This window comes from Balaenoptera borealis (genome assembly GCF_965194805.1).
Source record: "Balaenoptera borealis genome assembly, chromosome: 16".
In the NCBI taxonomy this organism is placed as follows: Eukaryota; Metazoa; Chordata; class Mammalia; order Artiodactyla; family Balaenopteridae; genus Balaenoptera; species Balaenoptera borealis.
Genome location: NC_138872.1, coordinates 27,332,255 through 27,350,670, shown reverse-complemented (window position 1 = coordinate 27,350,670; position 18,416 = coordinate 27,332,255). Strand labels below are relative to the sequence as shown.

The window sequence follows — 18,416 nt, the reverse complement described above, 5'->3', positions numbered from 1 at the left end:
ATTTATCACCTCTTATTACGAGATATTATTTACTTATTTATTTATTCACCTTGTTTAGTGTCTGTCTTCTCCACTAGAATGTCAGCTCCCTGAGGACAGAGATTTTGTCTGTCTTTTCACTGTTATATCCCCACATTTAGCACAGCGACTGGCACATTGTAGGTGCTCAGTAAATGCTGCAGTGACTGTGCCTCTGTGTCTCTGTGTGAAAGTTGATAAGTGTGTCTCTTGGAACTAAACCTAGAAATAGAAGTCCTAGGTTACAGGGCACACATGTTTGACATTTTAAATGCGTGTTGCCAAGTTGCCCTTTAAAGTAGCTGAACCCATCCTTTTTCCCAACCTTCTGAGTTACCTTGTAAATCCTTGATACCATTAAACTTTTAATTTTGGTCAGTTTGATAGGTGGAAAATGGTACCTCTTTGTTTAAATTAAGCTTAAAATTTAATTTCAGTATTACTACTGAGGCCAAGCACCTTTTCATGTCTTTAATGGCCAGTTTTGTTTCTTCCTCTAAGAATTGCCTATTTTCCCCATTTTTTTTCCCCTATTGAGCTTTTGTCCTTTTCTCACTGATTCTTAGGAGTTTTTGTTGTTGTTGTTGTTGTTGTTTACATTTTAGGTTCTAATACTTTGTTATATGTGTTTGAAATATTTTATCCTTCAGTTTTGTTTGTTTTTCTTCGGTCAAACAGAATTTTAAAATTTTGGTTTGGTCAGTCTTTTCCTTTATGTCTTAGTTTTCCCCTTATGTCTTACTTAAAAATTTCCTACACGATGTCATAAACATATATTATACCTTAAAAAATTTTAATTAAAAAAAATTTATTTATTTATTTTGGCTGTACTGGGTCTTAGTTGCAGCACGCGGGAACTTCACTGTGGCATGCAGAATCCTCAATTGCGGCACGTGGGATCTCCCGGTTGCGGCATGTGGGCTCATAGTTGTGGCATGCAGGTTCCTTAGTCGCAGCATGCATTTGGGATCTAGTTCCCTGACCAGGGATGAAACCCTGGCCCCCTGCATTGGGAGCGTGGAGTCCTACCCACTGGACCACCAGGGAAATCCCTAAAAATTTTAATTTTTAAATATCTTTAGGGTTTTAATTCATCTGAAATTTGTTTTTGTAAACGGTGTTGGATAAAAATCTAACATAATATTTTCCCCAAATGAAAAGCAAATGTCCTAACTCCATTATTTGTTTCCATCTGATTTGAAATTCTACTCAGTATTTACTACATTCTGATATACATGCACCTGTGTCTGAACTCTTAAATTCTTCTACTGATCTTTTGTTGTTAAAAAAAATTTCTATGCCAATACCCTGCTTAAAAAAATTGTGGAAAATTTCAAATGCATATATGTATGTGTATGTATATATGCATCTTGAACCTGTCACTCAGTTTTAACAATTATCAATTTGTGGCAAATCTTGTTTCACCTATACTCCCATCTACTTCCCTTCTTGGCATATTCCAGATTATTTTGAAGCAAATTCTAGAGTCATTTCATCCTCATCTTTTTCATGTGTATCTCTAAAAATAAGGAATATTGAAAAACAAAGACAAACAAAAAGACCCAACTCTTGCTGTTTTTTTGTTTGTTTTTGTTTTTTCTATTTATTTTTTGAAGAAAGTAGATCTTTTGTCCTGTAGAGTTTTCTCGTCTGGATTTTGCTGACTGTATCCCCATAGAGTCAATTGATGATACTTTTTAAATTACTATAATTTCATAGTATGTTAATATTTGTGAGATCTGTTATGGCGATTGCCCCCTATTATTTTTCAAAATTCAGATGCCACTTCTTGTGCTTTTTTTCTTCCATGTGAATTTTAAAATCAACTTGGCAAATTCCATGACAAAACCTATTGGGATTTTCATCGGAATTGCCTTGAACTTTTAATCTGGAGAATTTACAATATTAGATCTCCCCGTCCATTAATAAGGTCTATAGCCTTATTTAATTATTTTTATAGTTATTCAACGAAGTTTTACAGTTTTAAAATTTCCCGGAAAGGTCTTAGGCTTATTTTTTAAAAACTTTGTTGCCTTTTTTGTTATTATGAACGTGGATCTTTTTGTTCTTGTTGTTGCTATTATCTTCTAATTGGCTATTGATGATATATAGGATCAGACGTTCTTAACTCAAATCCCATCTCCTCTACTTAAAAAATGTGATCTTAGATAAGTTTACTCAACTTCTGTGAGCATTTGTTTTCTCTTCTACAATACGAGGGTAATAGAGCCAAAGATGCAGACAGCATTAAAAGTGAAAGACCAAGCCTCCAAAAAGCCGCCGGCTTTAGCAAGTAATATTGGGGAGTGGACTGGATAAAGAGTTTGAGAGACTCCTTCACGATTGGCAGAGAATCTGGGGGCGAGACTACGTTGCTTGCAGGGGACTCAATGTTAAAACGAAGTGAATTCCTAAGAATAATCAAAGGCACGATGCACAACTACTGGGAGAATTATGAACTAATGAAGTATTTCCTTCCGTGAAAGTTTTGGGGAGGTTCAGGACGCGCGCCGTCCTGTTACCTAAATAGACTCCCTCTCTCTTCAGTGGGTAGTACCACCTTTCCCAAACAGTCTGTAGCCGAGCATTCTGGGCTTTGTAGTAATTTCCTGTTTCGAGTTGTTGCAGTCGGCTCACCCAGTCGCACTACATTTCCCAGGAGCCTCCGGGGCCGGTTGTTTGCTTGTCCCTCATCCTGACTTCCGGCCTCCCTACGATCTCTAGGGCCAATCGGAAGGCTGGGATCGCTGGTTCCCGGCACTCTGATTGGTGCGTTTGACTGGAGAGTCTGGGTTCAAATTTTCAACGGTACAGAATGAGTCCCGCGGCGGGTCTTACTGGCGGTTGGTTGTCAGCGCTGAGGCGAGGTGAGCCGAGGGGAGAAAAGGGGAGCAGCTGGGGCGCCGGGGAGCCTTCTCCCTGATTTCCAAGTGGCTGGAGGTCTCCTCCTCCTCGAGGGCTCAGCTTCTGGGACGCTGTGCTGCTGGGGCGCCGACCTGACCCGCAGAGCAGGAGCCGGGCTTCCGGCCACCCTTCCCTTCATGACAGGATTTCCCCGGCCGGACCGGGACTAGCGGGCTGTGTCTCCAGGTAGAGGTGGAGGCCGGCGTGGGAAATAGGCGGAAGGAGGAGTGGGGGGAGGCTGTGGGCTAAGGATAACGGTAACGACAATTATATTATTACCCAGCACGCATGAAATAAGCGTTTACTGGACCAAGCACTCTGCGTTTTCTCATTTAATTTTCGCCCCAATCCAGTGAAGTCGGTGCTAGTTTTAGCCCTTCTTTATAGGAGGGAAACTGAGGCCCGTAATCTAGATACATTTCTCGAAATGGGTGATGCAGTAGCCCCACCCGCCCTCAAGACGTGTGGCATTTGGTGGAGGAAAAAGATGTGGCCACAAACAACTACATTTCAAAACTGTTGTGTAAGGTAGAAAGGTAAATGAGGTGAGAACATAATTGAGGGCGAGTTTAATTCCACTTGGAGTTGTCTTTCTATTTGGGGATTTACAATTCATTCTGTTTCATCCCTATCTGCCCAGCCCTCCCCCTTTGTGTGGTATCACTAGGTATTACTGCCTTTCTAATTTCCTGTGCTAAAACACTTATGGATTGGAGAGGGAAGGAAAAGTGAACCAGGCTGTAATATTGTAGGATTGTTTTTCTGCCTGGTTTCTTGATACATGGTTTCTTTTTCTCACCTACAATTTCCTAGTACTTAGGTACCAAGGACTTCTTCCCTATCAGTCCTGCTTAGGACAAGACAGCATCTGAGTGCTCTGCTGATTTTGCTTTAAGACCATCACTTGGAGTTCTCCCTGGTTCAGCCTTACCTTGTCTTGACATTCTATGGCCTTTCAATTTGTCTCACTCATCAGATGTCAAAATTCAAACTGTTTGCTGCAATACGAAGGATATTTTTGTGTTGTGGCCTCAGTGTATCACCCCCTGTCAAGCCACCTCTAAATCAAACTTGAGTTGTTTTGGAGTTGCACTGTGGGTGTGTCAATTCAGTATTAAGTTGGCACTCTTGGGATCAAAATTATTGTGGCTCCCAGCTCACTTAGCTAATTAATTGACCTTTGAGGTTGTACTGTGTGCTCAGTATTAGATACTGAATGGTTTCTGGTATGCTTGAGGCCAAAAGTCTGATTCAAACTGACAAGTGACAATTAGAACAAGACAAGAAAGCATCTGAGTGTTCTATTGTTTTGTATTGTAAACGCCCTGGCAGTTTAGAGGTGAGGGAGATCAGTGAGGCTTAAAACAGGCAAGGGTGGCTTTGTGAAGCAGGTGGGACAGAAACCGTTCTTGATAAGGAGAGTTTAGTTAGACAGGAACCAGAACAGTCTTGGTGCATGGAAATCACCCATTCAATATCTGTTGAATTGGAAAGGCAAGAAGGCATTATCTAAATTGACTACAAAATTTCAGGGATGAAAACTGGATATATTGAATTAGATTGGTAAATTTGTTTAAACTTTCAAATCATTTAAAGAAAATAGTTATTTTGGCCCACCTTATGCTTAAGTCTGTGTATTCCAACCTTAATAAAGTTAGTTTATCCTGCAGCTGCAATTAAGCTTCAACAGGAGACAGGATTATGTGGGAAGGTCCTTCATTTCTTGTTTAGGTATCAGGAGGGGTTCAGAATTCACCTATATTTCCTATATGTATTTTTTCTTCAGCCTTTCCTGGGTCTCTTCCCTAATTCTTTTTGAATTGCTTGGGAAGAAAGGAGGAGGAGAGATTTAAATGTCCTTTGGCAAACTGAATTTTCTTTGCCATGGGTAAAGGTAGGAAGCGAATTTACTACAGGGAGATTGAACAGGCCAATCAATTCTCTTTTTATAAATTTATTTATTTATTTTTATTTTTGGCTGCGTTGGGTCTTTGTTGCTGCGCACAGGCTTTTCTCTAGTTGCGGAGAGCGGGGGACCACTCTTTGTTGTGGTGCGCGGGCTTCTCATTGTGGTGACTTCTCTTGTTGCAGAGCATGGGCTCTAGGCGCGCGGGCTTCCATAGTTGTGGCTCCTGGGCTCTAGAGTGCAGGCTCAGTAGTTGTGGCACTTGGGCTTAGTTGCTCCGCAGCATGTGGGATCTTCCCGGAACAGGGCTCGAACCCATGTCCCCTGCATTGGCAGGCAGATTCTTAACCACTGCGCCACCAGGGAACAGGCCAGTCAATTCTGTGGATAGATCTGTGTTTGAGACAGATCAGCAGCTAGGGTACTTTGTGAAAAAAATACAGATAACTGGGAGGGGTTCTGTTTTTGTTTGTCTGCATAGAGAAACTTGATTATAGGGGGAAATTAAAGATTAGTTAGAAAGGTATAAAATTGTATGTAGGAGCATACTTTAGAAAATTTTTATAAAATGCTATTTCTACTTTTTAATTAATTTTTTTTAAAGCTAAGTTATTTTTTTAAATATTTATTATTTATTTATTTTGGCTGTGCTGGGTCTTAGTTGTGGCATGTGGACTTCTTAGTTGTGGCATACATGTGGGATTTAGTTCCAAACCCCAGCCCCCTGCATTGGGAGCGTGGAGTCTTACACACTGGACCACCAGGGAAGTCCCTGTTTCTACTTTTTTAAATTTAAAAGGGTAGTAGAAGTTTTTTCATATTTTGAGTGTGCCTACTCTTTGTCCTGATGTTTGAATAGGATAGAAGTGCACACTACAACCCCTTGATGTCAGTGTTCCTAAGTCGCAGGTTTCAGAAAGGTTGCTTTAAAGTGGGAGTATGTAACCACAAAGATACTGGGAAACAGCACATGTACACAAAAAAACTTGAGGAACATTTTTACACTAATGAAACAACAATCTTTTAAGAAGTCTGGCATTTGGGGGGATCCATGCTGTTTAGACCTTAGCTCTCAGAAGCACTCTTTGGTTTTAAGAGTGGGTATCCTTGGTGTTTTATAGCAGCGGTCCCGAAGCTTTTTGGCACCAGGGACTGGTTTTGTGGAAGACAGTTTTTCCACGGATGGGTTTGGGCGGGGGGTTGGGGGTGGGGGTGATGGTTCAGTTGGTAATGCAAGCGATGGGGAGCGGCAAATGAAGTTTTGATTGCTTGCCTGCCGCTCACCTCCTGCTCTGCGGACTGGTACTGGTACGTGGCCCGGGGGTTGGGGACCCCTGTTTTATAGCTCCTGCTCTTCTCTGTTAACCTTTTTTACTACAAAGAACTTGAACCTGTTTCATCGCCTTTCTGCTTCTTCTAGGTTCTTGATAAGTAGTACTTTCTAGACTTCAAGATTTCAGAAGAGAGGTGAAAGAGTATATTGCAACTTTGAGTCAAGCCTGTAGACAGGTGGACTGACAGACGGATTAAACCACAGGTAAGGCTGTATCCACAGTATTACATTAAAAAGGAATAAGGGGGACATTAATATATTAGCTTCAAAATTCTTTAAATAACTTTAGCTTATCTTTAGAAAGTAACACTTATTTTGGAAGAAAATTTATTTAATATGTAAAAGCAAAGAAAATAATGTCACCCAATATCCCACCTCTCAGATAAACTATGGCTAGCATTTTGATAGATTTCTTTCCAAATTTTGGAGGGTATCTATATTTGGTTTTAAGAAATCATGCTCTAATAACCTTCATTTTTTTTCATTTAATAATTAGGTTATGAAAATTTTTTCATTTCATTAAAATTTTCTATAACATAATTTTAATGGCTATATATTATTCCATCATATCATTCTACCATAGTATTTTACCCAGTGGAACCATTGGTCAAAAAGAGTGCATATTTTTAATTTATAAAATTTATTTATTTATGGCCGTGTGGCATGTGGGATCTTAGTTCCCCAACCAGGGATTGAACCCGCGCCCCCTGCATTGGAAGTGCGGAGTCTTAACCGCTGGACTGCCAGGGAAGTCCCAAAGAATGTGTATTTTTAAGACTTTGGTACGTAACACCAAATTGCTTTATAGGAAAATTGTGCTGATTTACACATCCACCAGCAGTGTATGTTCACACAGGCACAATTTTTTATTTTTAAAATATAGATTCAAATGGTGCAAAAATCAATATAATATAAAAAGGTTTATAGTTAAAAACCTTCCAACCCTCTCATTGTCTACCTCACTCCCTGCCACCTCATTGATTATCACTTTTTTAGGGTGTGTGTGTATGTGTGTGTGTCTCTGTCTGTCTGCTTTCCAAACCAGATACCTTTTGAGGGATATAAATCTCTACAAGACCGAATGATTGAGATTTGACTAGGATTGTAACCTCCTGTAGCCCCACTGTTAACCCTTACAAACTCTTTCAGCTTCTTACTTTTGGAACATCAGAACACTTTGGTATTACAAAGATCTGTGTCGTTATTTGGCCTAGAGGTAAATGGCATCTTTGATTTCTATCCAGGTCCTGTTAGTCATGTAAGAGTGGATTATGGTTTATAGAGTTCTGTGGATGAATAAAAAAAGCAGAACTGAATTTGTAATCCTTCAAAAACAGTGATATGAAACTCACAAGTTTGGGAGGAAAATGGTAGAAAAATGTATTTGCTTGAGATTTCTGGACAGTGATGAACTAGAACAAGTGTCCATGTGTCCTGTGCTGACTTCTAAGTGCTTGGACAGTGAGAGATTGTCATTGGATTTTAAAATGACCCAATTTTGGAAGCTTCATAGATCTGTTTCTGTAAATAGATCTGATTTCATCATAGAAGTTAGCAAACAAATGTGGAAACACAAAGTCCATTAACTTCCTTCAGACTTAGTTTGGGACTTCGATGAACAATTAAAATTGCTGTCTGTATTATGTTGCCATTTACTGTCTCTTGCTAATCCTTAATGTACAAGAAAAAAAAATGTAGGTGTTTTCTCCCTGGTTAAGATGACAATAACTCAACTCTAACTTGTGGTGGTGTAACAGGATCTCTTATCCCTTGTGAAAATAGAAGAGGGTGTCCCTGGGGAAATGGCACTGCCTGGGATGGGACCATTTTAACTAACTACACTTCTAATGAGGTCTTGACTTACTCTGTTTATTCTATTACATTACCATTTATTTAACTCATGATTTTTCCCCCAATAGAATTAGGCAAGACACAGTTCACAAGCTTGTATAGTGAGGTACTTGAGATCATTTATCACACCAAAGTCTTCCTTTTGCTCAGGAGCTGCTAGTCTATTTCAACCTTGCTTAGAATGCAGCCTTTTACAGCTTTCCTCCACCCGCTCTGAACCTGCACCTTTTGATTTATAGAGCTTGTCATGGCTGGTTATTTTTGGTTTGATAGTGAAGAGAGACAGGGGCCCTTGGAGGTTAATTTCAGATGAATGTGGAAATAGGTTACCTTGCTTCTTTTGCAATCTTCCTCAGTTGTGTACTTCCCCCTATTTGTTTTCCCTTGCCATTTATTTCTTCCCCTAGAAAAAGTCAATATTCATCTTTATCCTGTAGAACTCTGCAGGTCTATCTGTATCTTTTATGTATCACTTCCACCAGGAAGCCTTCTCTGACCCTCCTTCATCTATTCCCCTTCTCTGCACTTCCACAGCAAAGATCACCCTGTGTCAAAATTACTGTGAGTTCCTTAAGGGAAAGGATTATATATATCTTTTCAATCTTTGTTTTTTGGAAACAAAAATTAGCCATGTGATATGATGGATGGCACTTGATAAGCAGTTTTAAAAGGAACCTAACTAGTTCATAACATATGGGAGAAACCTTTCCCTGTCTATCATAGGATTATTGGTTAGGAAGAGCTATTTCTTCACTCAGAATGTTTCTAGTTTTGCAAGAGTCTGAAGTTGTGGTGGATTCAGATAATTTTGAAATGTGAAGCCGATTCTCTTGCTTGGCAGCTTGATTTGTGTGGGGAAATGTGGTTGACGCATGTGCCTTTTTTTTTTTTTTTTTTTTTCAGTGAAACCTGTTGACAGAAATTCAATCTTGATTAAGGGGTGCAGGAAGGCATCCAGTTCCACCTTGCTTGGGGCTCTCATTTAAACAGTTAGCTTTGGCCTTGGCCTGTTCCATTTCCCACTAGGCCTTTAATTTTTGAAGGTTTCACATCCTAATATTTATTATTTGTGGGAGAGGCAGCGTAGTGACGCTAGCATAACCCAGTAGTTACTTTTGGTTTTGTTCATGTACTTGTGCCATCACTCTTTATTGAGGAGAATCAGACTTCTCAATGGATATGTATTTATCTGTTTGTTCCCCTCTTTTGGTCGGGGGGTGGGGGCGAGGGGCTGTATTAGACCAAAAGATAGCTCAAAAGAAGCTTTTTGAAAAAGAGGTCGTTTATTTTTTAATATCTTTATTAGAGTATAATTGCCTTACGATGTTATGTTAGTTTCTTGTACAACAAAGTGAATCAACTCTAAGTATACATATATCCCCATATCCCCTCCCTCTTGAGCCTCCCTCCCACCACCCCTATCCCACCCCTCTAGGTCGTCACAAAGCATCGAGCTGATCTCCCTGTGCTATGGAGCAGCTTCCCACTAGCCATCCATTTTACACTTGGTGGTGTATATATGTCAGTGCTGCTCTCTCACTTCATCCCATCTTCCCCTTCGCAGCCTGTGTCCTCAAGTCCGTTCTCTACATCTGCGTCTTTATTCCTGCCCTGCCACTAGGTTTATCAGTACTGTTTTTTTTAGATTCCATATAAGGGCGCTAGCGTATGGTATTTGTTTTTCTCTTTCTGACTTACTTCACTCTGTATGATAGACTCTGGGTCCATCCACCTCATTACAAATAACTCAATTTCGTTTCTTTTCATGGCTGAGTAATATTCCATTGTATATATGTGCCACATCTTCTTTATCCATTCATCTGTCGATGAACACTTCCATGTCCTGGCTATTGTAAATAGTGCTGCAATGAACATTGTGGTACGTGACTCTTTTTGAATTATGGTTTTCTCAGGGTATATGCCCAGCAGTGGGATTGCTGGGTCATATGGTAGTTCTGTTTTTTGTTTTTTAAGGAACCTCCATACTGTTCTCCATAGTGGCTGTATCAATTTACATTCCCACCAACAGTGCAGGAGGGTTCCCTTTCCTCCACACCCTCTCCAGCAAGAGGTCGTTTTAAAAAATAGTATTTTGGTTTTAAAATTTCATCTAAATAAAGATAAGGTATATTTAGGTTTGAGCCCCCTTTGCCTTTTAACCCCCACCAATCAAATGCAGTCCTAGACTTCAGAGGACATCCCACCTTCAGATGCGTGAATAGTCTACTCTGGCATATCCACTGAGAGGTTCAGACTAACCTCCATCTTGTTTACAGCAAAAATTTATATGCAAGAGTACAAACTTAGAAAAAGAGAAATTAAGGGGTGATATTTTAGTTTATGAGAAGATTCAGCTCAGAGCTTTCCTGGTATACTTAGAGTAGGGTTTTTAATTTACCAAGGTGTTCTTTTTGCACAACTTGTCAGGAATGCTTAATTTTTCTATAGAGCAGAGTTTATTCTGTATTTGTCTAACAGGTTAGTAAGATTTGGTTACATACCTCATTTTTTTTTTTTTTTTGGCTGCACTGTGCAGCATATGGGATCTTAGTTCCCTGACTAGGAATTGAACCCATGCCCCCTGCAGTGGAAGCGCAGAGTCTTAACCACTGGACTGCCAGGGAAGTCCCTACTTGCCTCATTTTTGAAGGAATATTTATAGGAAAACCCTGTATATTATAGTGACCCCAGATTTTGGAATCCTATAGACCTGGTCTTAAAACTCAATATTGCTACATACTAGTTGGTGATCCTGGAGTAGCTTGGATCTTGGAGTAGTTGAACCAGTTCCTTATTTGTAAGATGGTGATGACTATATCTACCTTATACATTGTTAATGCAGTTTAAATGAGATGGTTTATGTGAAGTGCCTCGTAAAGTGCTTGACCTGAGGTAGACAATCAGTATTTGGAAGTTATTGTTATCTGTAAATGGTTTTGTCTCTCGCTCCTTGACATTTTATATTGATCTACATAAATATCTTTTTTTTTTTTTTTTAATTTTTATTTATTTATTTATTTATGGCCGTGTTGGGTCTTCGTTTCTGTGCGAGGGCTTTCTCCAGTTGCGGCAAGTGGGGGCCACTCCTCATCGCGGTGCGCGGGCCTCTCACCATTGCGGCCTCTCCCGTTGCGGAGCACAGGCCCCAGATGCGCAGGCTCAGCAATTGTGGCTCACGGGCCCAGCCGCTCCGCGGCACGCGGGATCCCCCCAGACCAGGGCCCGAACCCGTGTCCCCTGCATTGGCAGGCAGACTCTCAACCACTGCGCCACCAGGGAAGCCCCATAAATATCTATTTTTAAATAAATATGAGAGGCAGTGGGTAAGGACACTCCCTTTAGGGCCTGTCTGGGTTCGAATCCTGGCTCTGCTACTTCTTAGCTTCATGACCATGAACAAATAGTAAATCTTTCTGTGCCTCATTTTCCTCATCTGTAAAATTAAGATAATAACAGTACCTACTTTATAGGATTATTATGAGGATTTAGTGAGTTAATATATGAAAACACTGTTTGGCTTGTCATAAGGACTCAGTAATTAATAGCTATTATTTTTTTAGGTCAATACACAGGAACATTTTATTTTTATACAAAAACACGAAAAAAGAAAATATTTAGCATTTGGTTATGTGAAATTAGTAGTCAGTTTACAGACCATGTAAATGGGAAGCATTATTTCCAAAAATCAAAAGGTTTAACAATTATTGCTGGATTGTAAGAATATTTAATAAAAATTCCAGAAAACCTAATGTCTTCTGGACTGTAAACATAGATTTAGGGGGAAATAATACTGCTTAACTAGTTCTTTAAACTGAAAAGGTATGCATTTATATAGTAGAATACAAAAGTTCATATAGTGAAAAGTCTTCCCTTGACCCAGACCTCCCAGCCTTCTTCCCAGACCAAATGCTGTTAACACTTTTGTGTCTCTTTCCACAATAGTCTATGTATATATAAAGGTATATATGAGTATACATTACCCCTTTCCCTCTTTTTTAAAAAAAATAAATAAATAAATTTATTTATTTATTTATGGCTGCATTGGGTCTTTGTTGCTGCGTGCGGGCTTTCTCTAGTTGGAGCGAGTGGGGGCTACTCTTTGTGCACGGGCTTCTCATTGCGGTGGCTTCTCTTTGTTGCGGAGCACGGGCTCTAGGCACGTGGGCTTCAGTAGTTGTGGCTTGCGGGCTCTAGAGCGCAGGCTCAGTAGTTGTGGTGCATGGGCTTAGTTGCTCCACGGCATGTGGGATCTTCTCGGACCAGGGATCGAACCCCTGTCCCCTGCATTGGCAGGCGGATTCTTAACCACTGTACCACCAGGGAAGCCCTGCCCCTTTTCCTCTTTTATAACCTGAATGGGAGCACACACTTGTGCATTTTGCTTTTCTCACTTAGTAGCTCTTGGAGCTCATTTTGTACAAATCACATATGTAAAGTTATCTAATATTAAAGTTACTTAATATTTCAATATATGGTTGTGCCATAATTTATTCAACTAATCTATTGGTGGAATTTGGGTTTTCAGTTTTTTGGCTTTTATGAACACTGCTATGTGAATTTTCTTGTATTTACATATGTATAAATACATATCTGTAAGATAAATTTCTACATTTGTCAAGATGTATCAAAAAGAAAAATGTAAATTGCCCTCCAAAGGGGCTAGCAGTGTAGCTCCATAATTAAAAAAAGGAAAAAAGGATGTGAGGGTTTAAATTTGAATACTTTCCAGGTGGTTTTCAGCAGCATGCTTTGGTGGAATCATAGTTTTTAGGAGGCTAAGTGGGGTTGCTGCATATTACATTCCTGCCTCTTCCCTCCCCCAGCTTTAGTTGTCTTCATTACATTCCTGCCTGGGAAGTCTTCCCAGTGACCTGGGTTAGGCATTAAGATCATGGGAATCCAAGATTTTCCCATGTCTTCCAGCGTGTTTGTTCACAAGAATAGGAAAACTTCCTCCTTGCAGCAGGGGAATTTTAACCACTGTCAGTTGCTGGAGAATCTTTCAACAGTGTCCTTTGAATAGAAATGTGGTCAAGGAGAGGAAAGGTATCAGTAGGTCAAAAGGCAGTGATAATATCATACGGTAGTGTATTTCATAGCACTCAAAATATCTTATTTGTTTATGGGAAGTAAGTAGGCAGAAAGGTCCAGTGACTTGCCCATTATCATATACATCAAGTAATGCCAGGGAGAGGGCTAGAATTCTGGATTTCTATGTTGGGATTGTTTTTGGCTTTAAGTGACAGAAAATGTGACTTTAACAGCCTACATGAGAAGAGTTTTATTGTCTAGAGGTAGGTGGTTGCTGATATTTGATCATCAGTGATCAATAGCTCAGTGATATCAGGGCCATTGTATGTTATTCTCTTGATCATTTACTCCTATGTATATGATGGGTGCTGTAGCTCTAGCCATTACATCTGCCTTCAAGGCAAGAAGAAAGCTGAAGGAAGAGGGCAGGAGCAAGGGCTGTAGCTGTATCAGGTCAGTACGAGTTTTCCTATGAATCCCTCAGCAGATTCTCATCGTTCTCATTGGCCAGAACTGTCTCATGGCTACTCCAAGCTTGGAAGCTTGGCAGTCAAGGAGGTGACTTCTGTTACAGTGCACTTCTTACTGTTTTGATGCTGTTCAATGAAAAATTTTTAATCATAACTTGACTTAAGCCACGTTCATTTCTAATTTTCATCTTTTTTTTTTGAAACTAATTTATTTATTTTTGGCTGTGTTGGGTCTTCATTGTTGCACATGGGTTTTCTCTAATTGCAGTGAGAGGGGGCTACTCTTCGTGCGGTGCACGGGCTTCTCATTGTGGTAGCTTCTCTTGTTGTGGAGCACGGGCTCTAGGCACGCAGGCTTCAGTAGTTGCGGCAGCCAGGCTCAGTAGTTGTGGCGCGTGGGCTTAGTTGCTCCACGGCATGTGGGATCTTCCCAGACCAGGGCTAGAACCCGTGTCCCCTGCATTGGCAGGCGGATTCTTAACCACTGCACCACCAGAGAAGTCCCTCTAATTTTCTTTATACTTATGGTTTATACTATATAATTTAAATATTTATACTGTCTTATTTATTGTCTGATAGGACTCCTGTCTAGGTTTTAATTCCTTTGTGTCTGAGACTAGATCTTCTACCTTTTGTATGAGACATATTGTCTCATCCTTGAATATTAGTGAGAAAGGAGCTCCGATATTATCAAGCCCACATTTATGACCTCTAGCAAGTGTGTAATATGAGTGGACTACTAATAAATAGCTTATTGAGTTAAACTGAATAATGAAAGTAGAAATAGGGGAGAATGAAAACTTAGAAGGAGGATAATAAAGAATCCTCTATTCAGGGCAAAAGACTATGAAGAATGGATCTACTTGGAAAGAAATACTGTACTATTTTCTATGCAAATAGAGACTATAACTACATTAACAGGCTTCTCTAATTCATAGGGTGAGAGGGCAGAACGATATAGGAAAAACACTGTGCTGAAGTCAGGGGCCTCAGTTCTAGATCTAATTCTGCTTTTATATAACTGTGTGATATTGGGAAGTCTTTTAATCTCCCTTACCTTCAGCTTCCTCTTCTAGGATGGAAATAATAATTGATGCTTTAGAGGATTGTTGAGGGTTATTAAAATAGTACAGTTTAGTACCTCATGGTGTCTGGCATGTATAATCACCTTTGGGAACTGTTTTTACCATAATCATTAGTAGTGTTGTGTGATCTTGGAGGACCCCATTTCGCTTTAATTAATCTTTATCTATAAACTTAAAAAGTTAGGTGTTATTTAAAATTCCTCCCAATTCCAAAATGTCATATTTCTACACTAAGTTCCTCAGTCGGCACATTGTTATAAAGGTATCTGTGGAGTTCTGGCTTCGGTGAGTTCATAAGAGAGACCATGGGAGAATGAGGTTCTCTGGTGTATAGATTGATGTCACTATGTAAACGAAATATCTGTCAGAACAAATTCCTTCTGAATTACCCAAGTCCACTGAGAGAAGCTAATGAAATGATGGCCAAACCACTGAGCAGCAATGAGGTTGGGTGGAACTAATCTCATGATTTATCTCACAGCATAGGTATAGTGGTATAAAATAGAGAAAATGAGCGCTGAGGGCTGTTAGTGCCTAGAAGAGAATGGGCACACCTCTCTGGTAATGCTAGTGGGTATTACTCTTCTGAGGAATGTTTTCACAGTATGTGTCAAGAGCCAGCAATTCCATCTTTAAGAATTTGTCTTGGGACTTCCCTTGGTGGCGCAGTGGTTAAGAATCCACCTACCAATGCAAAGGACATGGGTTTGATCCCTGGTCTGCGAAGATCCCACATGCCGAGGAGCAACTAAGCCCATGCGCCACAACTACTGAGCCTGCGTGCCACAACTACTGAAGCCCGTGTGCCCTAGAGCCTGCATGCCACAGCTACTGAAGCCATGCGCCGCAACCACTGAAGCCCACGCACTCTGGGGCCTGCGTGCTGCAACTACTGCAGCCCGTGCACCTAGAGCCCGTGCTCTGCAACAAGAGAAGCCACCGCAAGGAGAAGCCCGCGCACTGCAACGAAGAGTAGCCCCCACTTGCCGCAACTAGAGAAAGCCCACGCACAGCAACAAAGACCAAATGCAGCCAAAAAACCCCCACAAAAACACAAAACATAAATAAATAAAGAAAGAAAGAAAGAAAGAAAGAATTTGTCTTAAGGGAAGAATTAAGAATATGTACAGAAATTTAGCTACGTGGATATTCTTCTAGTAGTATCTTTAAAGTGAAAATATTGGGAAAATCCTAAAGTAGGGGATAAGTAAATTGTGGTTGCTGATATATTTATATTTATTGACAAGGAATATGCTCACGATATGTGAAGCAGATTCAAAATGTCAATGATCCCATTTGAAAAAACAAAAGTGTGTGCGTGTGTGTGTGTGTGTGTGTGGAGAGAGAGAGAGAGAGAGATTGAGAGAGGTATTGTGTGTGTGTCTGGAGCAGTGTGGCATTGTAGATTTTTATGAAAACTATCTTTGTGATCTAATTTTTTAAAATGAGCATGTATTTCTAAAATAAGGGCTTACAGAAAGGTACTTAGTTTAATAAATGTGTGTGCAAGTTATTACTGATATCTACTTCTCTTCCAAGATACAGAATACTTTAAGTACATGTCATTTCATGGATGAAGACAAATGGCTCATTGGGTTTCATAGGGAAATTATTTGCCAGTGAGTGTGGCCTTTCGGCTATTTTTCAGATTACTTCCAGCTATTTTCTTAACCATACAAGGCTGGAGTGGGGGCTGACTTTAAACCTACACAGGTTTCCACAGCACAGAGGACACGACAGTACTTCTGTACACAGTATGCAGAAGTAAAGATGGACCCATATCTCTGACATGTTTCTTTTACCTAATCTGCATGTTGTGCCTTTTATGTACTTTTTTTTTTCTTTTATGTATTTTTTGAAGTCTTTCTCTTCATGCCCAAGAATAGTATTTTTATGAAAGTATTTCTAAAGAAAAAACCTGTACTTGGCAAAACTATATTGAGCTTTTACTATGTATAAGATACTGTTCTAAGCACCTTGATGGATGAGGTATACACAAGTGAGTAAAATTCATGCTTATCTACAGGAACTTAGCGTCTACTAGGAGAGACATTTGCATAGTTAACTAATATAAAATTAGATGGTATAAAAGCACTATGGCTTTGGAGAGGCAACAATTAGGTATGATAGGTGGAAACTGGGAAAGGTTTTACAGAGAATTGGACTGGATTTGAATGATGAGTAAGATTTTGGTTGGTAGGTATAAAATTTAATGGTGTGTTTCAGAAATTGGGTTATTCGGGGCAGAGAGAAAGCACACTGGATGTGGAGGAGACTGGAAATGAGAAAACGGTAGATTGAGGAAAATAAGATAATGAATGTAAAACACCTAGCACAGTACATGGCATGTTGTAGGTATTCATCAAATTTGACCTCTTTCTAATTCCAACATATTTACCTCAAGGAGTGTCTTCAAGTTACTGAAAAAGCGAAGTTAACTGTTAATGTGATTTGAAAAGTAAGGCATATTGCCCAGGTGATTTTCAGAATCGCAAATGTGATTGTAAAAGCAAAGTAATTGTTAGGCAATCAGTACCTTAAGATAAATGTGCTACCAAGTTTCTGAACTATTTCTTTCCTTAGGAGGTGACCTATTGAGAAACAAACACTGGGCAAACCTGCTGTTCTGCACCAAGGGTGGGAAAAATGTCACAAGTTACAACCTCCTATTCCTATGATGCTCCAACAGACTTCATCAATTTTACATCTTTGAATGATGAGGAAGATACCCAAAACATAGATTCCTGGTTTGGTAAGTGTCTGCTTTCTCTAGTTGTTTTAAGGGTTAGTGACTTGCTTTGTGCTGGGGACCTTTCAAAAATAGAAGGGATTGTAGATAACCAAAATATAAATTCCTGCACTTCCCTGGTGGTGCAGTGGTTAAGAATCCGCCTGCCAATGCAGGGGACATGGGTTTTAGCCCTGGTCCAGGAAGATCCCACATGCCGCGGAGCAACTAAGCCCGTGTGCCGCAACTACTGAGCCTGCGTGCCACAATTACTGAAGCCTGTGTGCCTAGAGCCCGTGCTCCGCAATAAGAGAAGCCACTGCATTGAGAGGCCCGCACACTGCAACGAGGAGTAGCCCCTGCTCGCCGCAACTAGAGGAAGCCTGTGCAGAACAACAAAGACCCAACGCAGCCAAAAATAAATAAATAAAATAAATAAATTTATAAAAATAAATAAATTAAAAAAATATAAATTCTTTTCTGCACCAAGATACTTTGTCATCCACGATATGATAGAAATAATCGAGATGCCCAGTATTTTGGGAATGGACTATCAGTAGAAATCAATGTTTTCCAGTTAAGAATGACAAATATTTAAGCTTTAGGGACATATGGTAAAATCTAGATGAAACAAAGTTGAGTGAAGTTCTAGGACATGTCTGTAGTGATGGCAGTCACATAAAAACTTGCTCTACTGTCACTGGGCATAGAGTATATATAATATTACAACTGGGATGTGGACAGTCTTACTCAGATTTCCCCAGTTTGACTTGTGTTTATTTTTATTTATGTGTATTAAATTCTATGCAATTTTATCACCTGTGTAGGTTTGTTGATCTGCTGCAACAGTCAAGATGTCAAACAGTTCTAACATCACAAGGATCCTGTGTTGCCCTTTTATAACTATATTGATCTCCCTCTTGCTGCTTCTTCCCAGTTCTTTTTTTTTTTTTTTTTTTGGCCCCACCACACAGCTTGAGGGATCTTAGTTCCCCGACCAGGGATCGAACCTGTACTCCCTGCAGTGGAAGCAGGGAGTCCTAACCACGGGACCTCTAGGAAATTCCCCCCAGTTCATTTTTAAATGGAG

At 40.0% G+C, this 18,416-nt stretch overlaps 1 protein-coding gene across 3 annotated transcripts in view; it reads left to right on the top strand.

Annotated features, from left to right (window-relative positions):
- Nucleotides 1-2,770: 2,770 nt before the first annotated feature.
- TPX2 (TPX2 microtubule nucleation factor) overlaps nucleotides 2,771-18,416 on the top strand; it is a 57,954-nt gene continuing 42,308 nt past the window's right edge. For 2 of the 3 annotated variants that reach the window (XM_082358822.1, XM_082358820.1), the window contains exons 1-3: nucleotides 2,771-2,885; nucleotides 6,249-6,365; nucleotides 17,182-17,350. In XM_082358822.1, the coding sequence (XP_082214948.1) occupies nucleotides 17,245-17,350 (106 nt within the window). In that variant the 5' untranslated portion in view covers nucleotides 2,771-2,885; nucleotides 6,249-6,365; nucleotides 17,182-17,244. The other variant, XM_082358821.1, reaches the window with a different exon arrangement.